The 14,395-nt window shown below is 40.7% G+C and overlaps 2 protein-coding genes and 1 long non-coding RNA gene across 4 annotated transcripts in view; 2 read left to right on the forward strand and 1 right to left on the reverse strand.

Moving 5' to 3' along the window:
- Positions 1 to 756: 756 nt before the first annotated feature.
- Positions 757 to 7,544, reverse strand: LOC111975497 (nuclear factor erythroid 2-related factor 2). The gene is made up of 5 exons (XM_024003807.3): positions 7,317 to 7,544; positions 3,578 to 3,853; positions 3,219 to 3,311; positions 2,909 to 3,091; positions 757 to 2,350 (listed from the first exon to the last, which is right to left on the reverse strand). The coding sequence occupies exons 1-5, from the start codon at positions 7,356 to 7,358 to the stop codon at positions 1,100 to 1,102; spliced, it is 1,845 nt and encodes a 614-aa protein (XP_023859575.1). The 5' UTR covers positions 7,359 to 7,544; the 3' UTR covers positions 757 to 1,099.
- A 1,649-nt stretch (positions 7,545 to 9,193) lies between these two features.
- Positions 9,194 to 11,085, forward strand: LOC111972195 (uncharacterized). Its single transcript, XR_002878396.1, has 2 exons — positions 9,194 to 9,481; positions 10,369 to 11,085. It is a non-coding gene; the product is annotated as an uncharacterized lncRNA (long non-coding RNA).
- Positions 11,086 to 12,959: 1,874 nt separating this feature from the next.
- Positions 12,960 to 14,395, forward strand: part of LOC111975508 (alkyldihydroxyacetonephosphate synthase, peroxisomal) — a 35,212-nt gene continuing 33,776 nt past the window's right edge. The window contains 1 exon segment of one of the 2 annotated variants that reach the window (XM_024003817.3): positions 12,960 to 13,193. In XM_024003817.3, the coding sequence (XP_023859585.1) occupies positions 13,036 to 13,193 (158 nt within the window). In that variant the 5' untranslated portion in view covers positions 12,960 to 13,035. 2 annotated transcript variants of the gene reach the window in all.

Below are 14,395 nucleotides of genomic sequence, written 5' to 3' on the forward strand. Positions count from 1 at the left end.
TTCATCTGGCATACATTGTTGCATACTATCAAATCCAACTTTATTTATATAGCAAAATTCTTACAAATGCTTTTCAAAGTGCTTAAATAAAATTAAAGGTGGCGAAAGATCAAACGTTTCTATGCAAATATAAAATCAAGATAGACATTAAGAATAAAATAGCAGTGGATATGAAATTTTATGCAGAAAAYGCGGATAAAAAGTTCCTAATATTGGTAAGACAACTAAAAGCACTTTAGTTAATAGCACGGCTAAAATGGTATGTCTTAAGACAAATCTTAAGAATCAACAGTTTTTGAGGCCCTAAGATTCGGCAGGCTATTCCAAAGACCAGGACCGTAGAGGCTGAAGGCAGCCTCACCAAAAGTTTTGGTTCTGACATTTGGAATGACTGAAAGACCAGTGCCAGAAGATATATTAGACATTAAAAGCATATCAGACATGTATTCGAGTGCAAGGCCATGTAGTGCTTTATAACCTTCCGGTTACTGMCCCAACGCTCTAACCACTAGGCTACCTGCCGCCGCAAATGATATCAGACGGTAAACCACAGGTATGACAAAACATTTGTTTTTACTGCTCTAATTACATTGGTAACCAGTTTATAATAGCAATAAGGCATCTCGGGGGTTTGTGATATGGCCAATATACCACGGCTGTGTCCAGGCACTCCGCGTTGCATCGTGCTATATATCACACCCCCTCTTGCCTTAAGCAGAAAAGGGTCAGAAGATACAAAATAAATGGAGCTGCAAATCAAAGAGTAAAGTTTATAAAACAGACTTTTAAGTAACAGTGATTGCAACAATATAATTAGCATACTAAAACATGATATATACAATTCACATTTTCATATCTCAATAGCAAATAATGTATAAATGTATTTACAAGCAATATCAGTAAAACAACCTTAGAAGAAAATGGAGACCAGTACAAAAAACTAAAATGTCAAAAATATTATAAAGGCATTCAAGGAGAGTAGGCAAGGACTATATAATAGTTCTGCTATTTTACTAACGCTTAAAGCCAAGCATCTACAACGTTATTCTTTGCATAGTATTATTACTAATGCAGTACCAAGTAGTAAAGCAGAGAAGTGCTAGTTGTCATTTTTCTTGAAAAGCATTTTTTTAATGCGGGGGACAAGGAAGACTGTGCCATCGGTGGTCTGCTGGAGTGAGTACTCGGATGGGGAGTAGGGCTTCCCCTCCTCATCCCTCACTAYACTGAACACCTCCAGGTACAGGGTGTTAAGCTCCTGCTTCATCTGCCGCAAGCTGCTGTAATTCTTGGTCTTCTCTCTCTGCAGTCGCTCCTTTTCCTCCTTCAGTGAGTCCAGGTCATACTCCAGCTCCACGATGTTCTCCATCTTGCGTTTGCGGCAGTTCTGGGCAGCCACCTTATTCTTGCCCCGCCGGCGGATGTCTCTGACCAGGGCCAGCTGGGCCTCGTTGAGCTGGTGCTTGGACATCATCTCGTTGAAGTCGTCCACAGGCAGGTTGATGATCATGTCCACAGTGAAGGGGATCTGGAGGGCCTTGGCACGCTGCTCGTCTCTGGAGAGACGCTTCTCGGAGCGTCTCCTCTTCTTGTCTTTGGTGAAGGGGGGATCGTTGTGGCCAGTCTCCTCATCTGGCTCGGTCTTGCCATGTTTGGGCTTTTTGTCCTGCTGCTGACCTGACACAGAGAGAGAAGTCTGGAAACCATCAGGTTGGAAAGACAGTGAGAACATCTCGGAGTAGTCAGACTCTGCACTCTCAGGGTTACTGTCCATCTCCTCCATGTCTGAATCGCTGTAGCCACCAAAGGAGCCGTCCCCATACATGGATTTCTCAGGGGAGCTAGCATGTGGACTTGCCTCCACAGACACACCTGAATCCGAATCTGGAATTTCTGGCATTATCTCAGTTTTGTTGCCTCTGTCAAATGCTTCTCTAGGAGAAAGGTCATGTAATTCCATTGGTGTAAAAGTAGGCTTGTGTGATATCTCTGCCAAGGAGTTACCTCCATTTCCTTGGCCACAAGGTAGGGTGACACTGGTCACTTTTGTGTTGACAATGTCTGGGTAAAATACGTCACAGAAAGTTGCTGCACTGAAGTTAGTATTTAGGTCTGGAGCCTTTAGGGTCATCTGATTGAGGTGGTGGAGAGGAGCCATGTTGGGAAAGCTCTCCTCAAAGGCATTGATGAATTCAGGTGGGCAGACCTCTGCTGCGTTTGATGCCACCTCTGCCAGGTTGGGCAATGGGTAGAAGCTGTAGTTTGGATCCTGCACCTCAGGGGTGGTGTTAGTGGGCAGATATCCTCCTGTCTGATCCAGTGTGTCCTTCATTTGCATATTCAGGCATTGCTGGAAAACAAGATTCAGAAGAGTCAAAACAAATCCTGTAACCCATGCAGTTTATCAGACGTCAAGATGTAACATTATAGTAATATGCAGTATAGTACCATCACATTGACTAGCTGTTGTTCAGCGTTTAAAAAGACTTCTCAATAGTAGGTGAAACTTTGCACAGGTTCAAAATTCCAAATAAATTGCGAATCCTTAAATGGTTAACATCTTAGCATGAAATTTTGCACTGTATTTGTACTGTACGTAAAGTATTTTCTGGTTTGTTTCCATGCTACTACATTCATCCACTGCTAAACATTTAGAGCYCTATTTAAGTGTTACCAAGGACACAAGCAGCTCTGAGGCAACAGTGCTCTGTGGAAACCTGATCACAGTGGATTTAGCTGTATTATCTGCTTCTGCTATGTGTCCCATTCAAACACACAGGACAAAGGTGAGTAGGTTCTCTCATGCGTGCATGGCTGCTGCAATCCATGCATTCTTTGGGTGTTTTTTTTTTTTTTTTTACATCACAGAGCATCGTGCCATTGAGYTGGTAGAATCTGCCTATTGTACCTGCAGCTCAGGAAGGGACAAAAGCTCCATCCAGGCCTGCTCCAAATCTGGGGAGGTCCTCTGTGGGGGCTGGGAGGCTGGGAGAAGGGGTGGCTGGGTCAAAGCTGGCAGCTCACATGCCATCATGACATGGTTGCTGTTTGGGGCTGGAGCTACGGTGACGTCCCGACAGGCGGAAGCGGTCTACAATAAAAAAAAAAAAGGGGGGGGGGGTGGAACACTGTAAATGACCGGAACAGAGATGAGATATTGTTTTTTAATTTGTTTGAGGGATATTTTTTTTTAAATCTAATAGTGAATGTATTCTTACCGCCGTAGCATCTACCAGTGGGAAGGTCTCTGCCAGCAGCTGCATACATTCATCAAATGACATGGCATCTCCATCTTCTGTGAAGCTGACATTCTGAAGGAAAAGATTCAAAGCATATGTAACCTCTCTTGCAAAAGAATAGGTAGGAATTTGAACAGAGTGCACTACCTAGACGAAAGTCTTCACAGATTAGTTTCTAAAGAGACAAATCCACCAATGCAAAACTACAGAGCCACCTGTTTTTCCCTAATTACACTGGATGAGGTGGTTACCTAGCTACAGAGGAGCTGCACCCAACCCAGTGCAGGGAGGGCAGTGGCCAGCCTCTGACATGACTGACAGCTGTGTGTGTACTGTACCTGTGTGACTTGGGGGGGTGCGGCGGTGGTGGCAGACTGTGGTGACTGGCCGCTGGGTGCAAGGCGGGGCACGAACTCCCCCGTCTCCTCATCCAGCTGTAGCTGAGCCAGCAAGGCCTTCTCCTGCTCTCTCAGCAGCTGCTGCCTCTTCTCCTCCTCCTGCACCCGCTGCCGCTGCAACTCATGCTCCTTCTGACGGTGGCAGTAGTCAAACACCTCTCGTCCCGCGCCCAGGTCAATGTCTTGCCTCCACAGGATGTCGATTAGGTCCACGTCCTGCCAAGAGACAACAGGTTAGACTGGAACTCACAAAGCACCATACACGAGGAGATTGTGCACTAGGAACAAGGAAGTGTGTGCCTGCTGTGAAGTAGCATGGCTACTGGCTCTCGCTACAGTGCCACACCCCGTCCCTTCGGGTGTCTGTCCTTCGACGACTGGCTAGAATGTAATGAGGAAGAAGCCATCTGAATAATAGATGAACTTCTCCATTTCCCCAGAGTTCAGTCCCCACCCACAGAGAATACGTGCCTCTTAGCTGCTTTCCAGGCAGAGGAGCAAATAAATGAAAAGACAACAGGTCAAATGTAATATTGTTGCATCTCTGTCTGTTGTATCAGTAGCTTAGACCAAAAACGAATTAAATCAATGATCACTCTGAGGAGAAAAGTTCATTCATACAGCTTGAAATGTAATGTGGTTTACTTTTTATTTGATATACCACAATGCACCACAAGGTCACTACATTCACTACTGTATTTGGATAACCATATTGCGTTGAGACCTGGCAATAGAGTTTAGTACGGATATGTTCAGAGGAAGTGCTTACTATATTCCCACTGGTGTATAGCACGTTTTATAACAAGATCATTCGGTCCTCCACTTCTACCTCACTGTGGCTGATGTTTATTAGCTTCCTGCGTGTAAATGCAGGAATGTCCAGAGATAAACTCTGCTGGTCTCCCTTGGGCCTTTTAACATCCATTACACAAACCTTATTTACAGGAAGGAAGTGTTTCACAAGGGCCTTGGGAGATTGCATAAACCGAACATTAGGTCACACTGAAAGCTCTGAGCATGTGACTATTTGTTTCTGGGTAATAAAGGCAAACTATACATTCAGAGAGACTTGGTCACATGAACAGAACAGAGAGAGGACAGAGGATATAAAGAGAGACAGATCAGATGACTAACAAAGCAGAAGTGTAAAGAGGATGTGGATTTGGAACTTGATGTTATTTGTTAACAACTGATCGATTTCAACTTAGGTAACTCTGTATTGTAAAAGGAATGAGCACAAGTAATTGCTTTGTAACTGTGTAGACCAAATCAAGTGTTCAACATGACCGTTATAAGTTCAACCCATGACTTCTTATTCAGAAATGGGTATAATAAACAATAAACATTGGCTTTCTGTTTGTGTGCATCAGATGTGCAGTGCTGCTGACTACTCTTTAACCCTATTTGCCTTGGTCGTTACGTCAAAGCCAGCAATAGTCCATGACCACTAAAGCCCGTAACGTCAGAAGGTCTGGTTAGGGCAATAAGTCCCACTATTAATCTTGGTCAGAGGAGTGAGTACACGCAACCATAAATTATGACTGTGGAGACGAGGAAGAATGGCCTAAACTGACCTAACAGCTGCTGGATGAAAGCAGCTTTTGTGGTCAGCCATGTTTTCTCCTTTCAAAAACAGCAGATTGAGTCCATGTGTCATACCGTTAGCCCACACAACCAACCACAACTATCAGTTGCAGTCTAGAAGAGTGAAGAAATCTTGAAAAGGACAATGCCTTATTATTTTATAGACACTTTCATCATACAGGATTGATGAATTCTGTCATAAAAGACTAACTTTATCTAGTTTCATAAACACTTATTTCATAATCCCTTTTGAAGAAAATAAAATGACTGGAGACACTTTAAGCTTTTCATGTTGTCAATGATACTTCAACTCCACTCATTCATGCAGAGATGAGTGATCTGTGTACATTCACAAATTACTGATCCTCCCTCTCAAAAAAGGATGATGTTGACTTCCATTGGGACCATTTTGGTAAATTGTTTGGATGAGCGACTTCACTTTTTAAACTCAGTAACTATTTTGTTATGCACTATCTTGGTGGAGTGAAGTATTTATCCACAAAATACTTGTGAAACATTCTGGTTAGTTCACTGATATTTTGCAATAGTACTTGAATGTAATAAGCTATGGGAACTGGGTTTGTAAAAAGAAATGCTAACTTTCCTGGTTGATTCTGCAAATTAGTGTAAATAAAAGCTCCTCCTTTTCCATTCTCAAACAACACCTCTTTGTTTGAATCCCAGACATACTTTGAGTAGCTGGTTTTTCATCTCAGAATGTGCAGCAACTCAAACAGAATAAAAACATATTAGGAGTATAGACACCACTTTTAAAAACAAGCCGACCACCGATTCCAACAGTACAGGAATTAAGTGACAGTAAAACAACTGATTCGTGGACCTATATTACATAATTCCTTGAAACAAAAAAAAAAGTTGTATACACAGTTGTACAGTTGTATATTAACATACTTTGCCTTTGTCAAGGCAAATTGTTCAATACACAATCAGATGAGTTTGGATTTGGGATAAGGCCTTTACTCCAACGCCATCTTTTTTTCTCCAAAAAAAGAAACAGATCAGGTTACAATCCTACTGAACATTCCCCAACTCAGGTTTACTCTTTAATCTAGGGGAACCTGTTCATCAATTGATTACTAGATTAACATGTTATTAACTGTTTGTAAACCAAGGCCAGCTGCAGAACTACAACCACTTCTGGGTTATTATAATAATGAATAGCCTACGCATTTGTTAATTTGACACAGTTGGCCATATGTACAGAGAACCTATGTACATAGAAAATAAAATCAATTCCAAGATTAGCTGGGACAAAGAGGTGTTGTTTGAGAAAGGAAGAGCTTTTATTTACACGAACTTGCAGAATCCACCAGGAAATTGAGCATTTATTTTTTACAAACCCAGTTCCCATAGCTTACTACATTCAAGTGCAATCGTACAATCAACTGTATATATGGAGCAAAGGTAGACCTATGGATGCCATCTACGGGATTACAGGATGGGGCTCTAGTGGCACATTGGGAGATCCCGACGGCCAAAAAACAAGCGCACCGACATTAAATAAATGGGTTGTCTGGGGAAAACTTTCGTAATCTTGGCATATTTTTTACTTGACAATAATTGCATCATTACACATATGGATTACGATATTAAGCGGATATTCAACTGTTATTTTTCGCCCAATTTAGTTGTATGCACCGGGCAGACAACCATCCATGACTTTGCAGAAATCTCTCTGAACAGACCTGTCGACTACAGCGCAGAGACGGAAATTGTAGCCTAGTGCTAGAAACGCGTTTGCAAATGTCAGAACTACAGCACAACGAGCTCACATATGATTATGATAGGCTGTAGGCTAAGAAAGCATGTTTACGATTCGTTTCATTTAACGTAATTAATTAAATAATATACGGATTATTATGGAAAATGCACATTGGGTTGAACATGACAGTTTGTTCATATCAGGTAACATGAGTGTAGGCCTTATTTCATTTCAATAGTTTGAACTATCCATTAAATTGTTTTTCGACTGTAGGCAAAGGGTAGTCTAACATTCTATCAATATATCAACCTTGAGATGTTTTACAACGCCTACTGAGTTGAATATAGTAGCCAATAACAATATAATATTTACCTGTTGACTAGGATTCATTTTATGCATCTCAGTTTCCATCATAGTGGATAGTTGGCTTGTCCCTTCGTAAAGAAAAACCCAATAGGCCTATATAAAAAATATATTTGTAATCCTTTACAGAAATATAAAATGGTGGACTATCCGAAGGCGAGGAGTCCGGCCCAGCAATGTTTTGACTATGAAGGAAATAGTGCTTCTAATCTTGTGAAAGTTTACGGAAAACCCCAAGCAGTCTGATAGCCTTGCCCACAAGTTGCGTCAGCCAGTCAAGGGCTCTGAGAGAGCTGCGCTGGGATCGTCCCCCTCAACATCCTATTGGTTCGATAAYGCCAGTTTGTGGCTGTGCTCCGGACAACCAATGTTACATTTGCTTCACGTTTATAAACAAGTCATTTGTTATTTAACCTAAAAATGAAAAGTGTATTCAAGAAGTGTCCAGAAACATTTACATAATATCTGCCACCATGGATTCATGACACTAGAAGAGGTATTTTGATAACAGCATCTTGGTTGACTTATGAACTAATATAAGAATTACAGTTATTACAACGTTATTACAACAGTTTTTACAACTATTGTCAGTGTAACAGTATAACTTTAGTACGTCAAACTAGCTAGCCATTTCACATCCGTTACATCAGCATTGTTCCAAAATGTAAGGTACATTTACCAATTGTATCATCTTGACAGACTAAATACCCACATTTATTTCATGCAGAATGCTACAAAGCTGCAGTGAATAGACTTGCAAACTGCATTTATGTACAGGGTAGGACTACAGGCTACAATGGGAATCAAGTATGCAATGAAGAAAATAAGGATTAGAAACTGAAACTATAATAAGGAACAATTGTTAGTCAACATTGATATCTGTAGTTGTCTGCAGTAGGCCTAAATCTGCTCACAGCTAATCCAACTAGGAGAGAGATGGGATGGCAACTCCTGAAAGTTGATCTATTAAATAGCGACCTCTTCTGGTTTAGATGACGCCTAAGTATTTCATTCATTTGTACAGTAGCCTAACCTATACTACAGCAGGCCCCAGGCCCCAGGCCCTCCCCTTGCACACTCTGTAGACTCAGCCACACCATTGACACAGTTGGCTTAGTATACGTTATTCAAATGTAAAACGGAGATGGTGCACAGTCATAGCCTCACATGTTTCCCTTTGCTTGAGACCCTGAAAAGACAGACTGTTGACTCAAGACCAGATGGTAGCCTCTCCTGACGCTGCTCTATGTTCACGTCCGTGGGCGTGACGTTGCGTTTGGCCGGAGCAAGGAGTTTGGGTAGCCAGGCAAATGGTAGCCTACACACGGTTGCCTTTGAAATTGACGACCAGGGTTAGATACCCAATCTATTTTTAAAAAGCCTATGAAATATTATTTTACATAAAAGTAGGCTATAGGCTACACAATAATTTATATTTTCAAAACAATCGGAACATTTCACATTCTCCAATATAGCCTAGTTGTATGCAGACACGTTGAAAAAAATATAGTATCATTATATTATTCTCCCCATCATCCATAACTTGATCTTTAGGTATAGGTCTTCATTATTTAAAGTAAATAAGGTATGCCTTTGCTGAAACATGTTGTTGGAATATTACACTAGTTACAATGAGATCCTTGACAGCGCCGATGTAGTATAACATTCTGACACGAGTGCAATAGGAGGTTGGCACCACATTGCAATTATAAGCAGCGTTTGAAACGTCTTGTAATGTGGTGGTCTTTATACCACGCTCTCTGACACGTATATGTAAAGAGCCTCACTATACCTCTAGCTATGCCTTACCTATACAGTGCAGCCCACTGTCCCACTATCTGAATTCAAATGACACTATATGGATTTTTCTCTCAAGCGCGCCCACGAATACGCGTTCACGTTTGGCAGCTCCACGTCGACATTCTTCCAGCTGTGCACAGGGCTGAAAGAAGAAGAGGTAAAAGCGGCGTGAAGCCAGCTATACGAACACTGTATGTAGGCTCCAACGAGGGACGTCAACCGCGAAATTGAGAAGAGGAAAATCTCAGTTTTTTTTACAGTTAGTCCTGCAACAATTGTATATAGCCCACTGTTTTTTTGTGCATTTTATGATCTTTTTGCCCTCGTGCTGGATTGCAGCTGGCCCCCTTTAACAGCTCTCTCACATCTGCCAGGTACAGTATGATCAGTTGCTTTTCTTGCTTATTATTATAGTTTTCTCACATTTCGAATATGAAGCTATGGCATTTCACATCTGCTAATCGAATTCCAACATCTTTTAATTCACTGTTTGATTTTGCACTTTGTAACTTCATTACAATTAGCAACTCTCCAAACTTTATTTAATATAAACTTGTATGCTAAACTGAAGTGGAAAATGTGGAATGTTTGCCTTGTTTTATAGGWAGACCGTGTATTCTATATCATTTTAATTGTAAACTTCAGTCTGTGGCTTGTGGAAAACTCAACAAATAGGCTATACATTTGCATAATGAATGTGGGTGTATTACTCCAGGAGGGAAATATTCAGCATAAAGAAATACAGGATTCCAAATTTGGAACCTTTAGACACGTCATCTGTTCTACATATGAAGTGCCCTAATTGTTCACTTTACAACCTTGAAGATAGTCAAGGTTGAACTGCAAAGTAAACACAAAGAAAAGCTAGATTRCCGCATACTGTATAATATTGTATGATTTAATCATTTCTGTGGTGGGTTGGTGGCAGAGTGTGAGAATCAATCTAAGTTCCCAACAGCAGGCTTCTCATTCACTCTATTCTATGTTGTCTTAATAGGCCCAGAGAGTTACTGGCTTACACTTCTAAGTTTCATTTAATGCACTTTTTTAAATCACTCAGCTGTGACTGATTCCATTTAAAAAAATCTCAAATCATGTTGGATTTAACTTAGGTTAAGTCTCAATACTGTGTTGAGAGAGTCAGCTTAACCTCACAATGACATARTTTCCACACTATTGTGTTAAATCAAAGTGTTCACCAAGCAAGCACACCAATGGGAAATGTAGCTACTACAGTTCACTCTCTTGTTATATGTTGCAGGTGAAGGAGTGGTGAAATGGGTTGGCACAAAGGAATAGCCTACGATGTGGCACTCTGGCTTTCCAAGTAAAGTTCTGTGATACACTTCGACTCTAATTGTTTGCAGTCAGTGCATTACAGAACMTTGTTTTGGGAGTTAATGCTCCGGCCTGCGGGAAACAAACCTACCATCTGGAGAGTGGAACCATTATTTCACATGCCACTTGCAGACTGCAAAAGGGAGAATAAAGTTTTTKTTTTGACAATTACTCATGAGTTTTCACCAACTTGTGTAGTATGTATCTGCTTATAAGTAAACACGCACTTGGTCTATTGGTATCAGAGTGAAATGTCTGAACTATTAATGAAAAATMGACTCCCAGAAAGCCATGGTAGAGTGTTACATAATTTCCTATAGGACGACAGTGGGCCATATGGAGACTCCAGTCATACCTCACTATCACTTGGTCATGTGACTCAATGGATGTGAGAAGGAAAGATAAACAACAGCAGTTGAAATGTTCAAACCTCATTTTCACTGTCCTGGGTCATACAATGTAGTGGCAAACATCTCATAACCCTATCAAACCCATAAACATGAATGTCCCAATTCAGATACTTTTTTCTTCATCATTTTCTGTAGAGTATTGACATTGTGTCATGCGAATGCTGGATAATTGTCTGTTGTATCATTCATTGTTGGAATGTAAGTCTGAATAAAACTATTTCAGAGATGTACATTGAGTGGACAAAACATTACGAACACCTGCACTTTCCATGACAGACAGACCAGGTGAATCCAGGTGAATGCTATGATCCCTTATTGATGTCACTTGCTAAATCCACTTCAATCAGTGTAGACGAAGGGGAGCAGACAGGTTAAATATGGAGTTTTAAGCCTTGAGACAATTGAGACATGGATTGTGTATGGGTACCATCCAGAGGATGAATGGGRAAGACAAAATATGTAACTGCCTTTGAACGGGSTATGGTAGTAGGTGCCAGGTGCACCGTTTTGAGTGTCAAGAACAGCAACGCTGCTGGGTTTTTCACTCAGTTTCCGTGTTTATCAAGAATGGTCCACCACCCAAAGGACATCCAGCAAACTTGACACAACTGTGGGAAGTATTGGAGTCAACATGGACCAGCATCCCTGTGGAAAGCTTTCGACATCTTGTAGAGTCCATGCTRGACGAATTGAGGCTGTTCTGAGGGGGGGTTAGTATGTATCATGGTTCTTTCAAATAAAATCAAAGCTTTCAATACATCAACAAATAGAAGACAGAGAAGAAAATATTAAAATACCTTAAAGTGCAATAAAGTCAATGGCTCCTTCAAAGGGCACATATTTATTAGTCTTAAAGACACATGCATAGATTTAAACASTACACCAACATGGCATATTTTGGTTCCCATTAAATTGGATCACTGTCTTAAAATGAAACCAATTTTTTTCTGTGTTTTTAAAGTTTATTCATAGTCTAATATTTGGGGAGCTGGGGTGTATTCAATACGTCTTGCAACYGAAACAGTTTACCGTTTAAGAACCAAACGGAAGCAAACAGAACAAAACAGGGAGTGACCAACTTGAATTTGTCCAATAAAAACTAATTTTTGTTGCAAAACGTTTTCAGTTTGGACTAAYTGGTTCCTGTTGCAAAACTTTTTGCGACAGWRAAAACATTTTGCAATAGAATTGGGGTAATGAATACACCCCTGGATTCTGTGGTAAACTATAAAGTCAAATCTGTTAAAGAGAAAGGCAATACATTTTCCATTAATTAAAGGCTCACTCTGTAATTTCTSTATCCAGCAACAGTCTGACCCTGCAACTTTGTTTGTAAGGCTGATGGGGCTGGGGAAATGTAACTACAGTCAAATTCATACCAGACTATGAATTCAACTGACAGTCCAGATCAACATGATTCTTTTTAACATATGTTGATTGTAGGTATATGCTACAATACTTACCATGGAGTAATAAATTGCAACCCCTCCCATTCCAATACAATTTGTTGGAATGACCGTTGCACAGCATTAAATCACAGATTGCGCCTTTCAAAAACAGATTATTCTACACAACAGTGACTGTYGCTTTATAAGTAGCAATTCCATTGGTTACAGTAACAGCATGAACTTTACAAAAATCATGTGATCAAAGGTCATGCYGTTTTGAGGAAATCACCTTCAGGTCGCTGCAGTTGCTTCTCTCCAGCTGTGCTATGCAGCCATCACCTGCATTGTGGGAGGCACTATTTGTCTACCAATCATTTGGGTGTTTTGTTTGACCCAAGTAAACGTGGCCAAATACCTGACTGAAACAGCAACCAACTTTGTGCAATTTTAAAGCTACAGGAGATACAAATGAAAAGTGATATTTGAGACCCCACTCTAACCAATGAATTGTACACACATTTTTCCAGTTGTGAGTGTGTGATATGGGGATATAGAAAAGTTTAGACAACAGACAAACTATTATAAACAATAGCAGCTATGTTGACACTGCATGTCGATCTGAGCCTTGCTGTTGCAAAACCATTAAAGTGTCCGACTTGTGSCTGTTACAGATGCCCCTCCCCCGACTTCACTCTACAGTCGTCTTCGTTAGGCTTACCGCTCGAACACACCCATTCTATCCCTGTGCTGACCTCTGACAGCTGCCTCTCCCTACACAAACACGGAAGCAGCATGGCGTCAGACAGCAACAGCTCCGYGAGCCAACGAATTGCACAGCAAAGATTGAGGATAATTGCCGGGCATTTACAGAAACATAAGGACGATGACTCGGGAATTATCGCAACTGAGTGCAAAGCTGAAGCGAATAAAGGGACGGTGCCGAGAAAGAGGTAGGACTTGGCGGTGGTGATGCGATAGCAGTAGATGGAGGATGGCTATGATGAAATGCTAGCTGGTAGCTAAAAGTGATTGTCATACAGTAGGAAACAGCTGTCATGTATTTCCTTGTTTTATTAAAACACAGAATTGGTGTCTTTTACAAACGGAGATGGCCTCCTTGGCATATTATTATTCAGACATATCCGATTTCATTTAACTAAGGAAATTAGCCAGCTATATGTGCGCCAACGTTAATGGTCCCCAAACAAAGTGTTCATTCATCGAAGAAGTGGGTGCGGCGGGACTGTATTCTATCCAACTKTTTTTTTGTATTTTTATTGTAGGCTGCTTAGAGTGTGTTATAGGAATGTTTGATATTGAGTTGAGGTCAATCCTACATCATTTCCTGTACCATTTTGTCATAACTTGCCAACGTTATGTGAGCACCYCTAGCCACTCGCAGTGACAGTGGGCAGCTGGAGTTTATGTAAAACTACAAGATCAGCTTGCCAACATTTCAAACTATTTCAAGGTAGCCTATTTCATTTCACATCTATATTGTTAGCTATAGCTTAATAGGCTACTTGCATTGTTTTGATACTGACACTATTCTGAACAACTAGGGAAATCTCAGCTCTGTTTGACTGACATGACCAGAATTAGAAGCTACATTCTTGAGCAGAAAAAAGTGTTCATTATAATGGTGAAAGTTCTATATGTGGTCTTATAATCTATTTTTATCTAGAGGTTGTTTTTACATATTTTGTTGGGATTTAGGTGTGGGACACCCTCTCCCAGTCAAAACAATTGACAGAAGTCAGAATGGGATAAAGTTCACCAGTAAAACTTTCCGCCTAAAACTTGGATCTGATTGGCCAAGAGCTGTGGTGGTCTGACTCTCAATTCCTTATGAGGCGAGTGGGCTGTTCAGCTTTCACAATCATGCTGTAGTGACATCTAGRGTCAGATATGTTTAAGCAACAAGGATGACTAGAGGATACTTTCATATTTATACWGAACAAAAATATAAACTCAACATYTAAAGTGTTGGTCCCATGTTTCATGAGCTGAAATAAAAGATCTCAGAAATGTTCCATATGCACAAAAACCTTATTTCTCTCAAATTCTTTGAACAAATTTGTTAGTGAGCATTTCTCATTTGCAAAGGGTGCTGAGGAGTATTTCTGTCTGTAATAAAGCCCTTTTTGATGGG

The sequence above is a fragment of the Salvelinus sp. IW2-2015 genome, linkage group LG2 (assembly GCF_002910315.2).
Source record: "Salvelinus sp. IW2-2015 linkage group LG2, ASM291031v2, whole genome shotgun sequence".
Taxonomy (NCBI): domain Eukaryota; kingdom Metazoa; phylum Chordata; class Actinopteri; order Salmoniformes; family Salmonidae; genus Salvelinus; species Salvelinus sp. IW2-2015.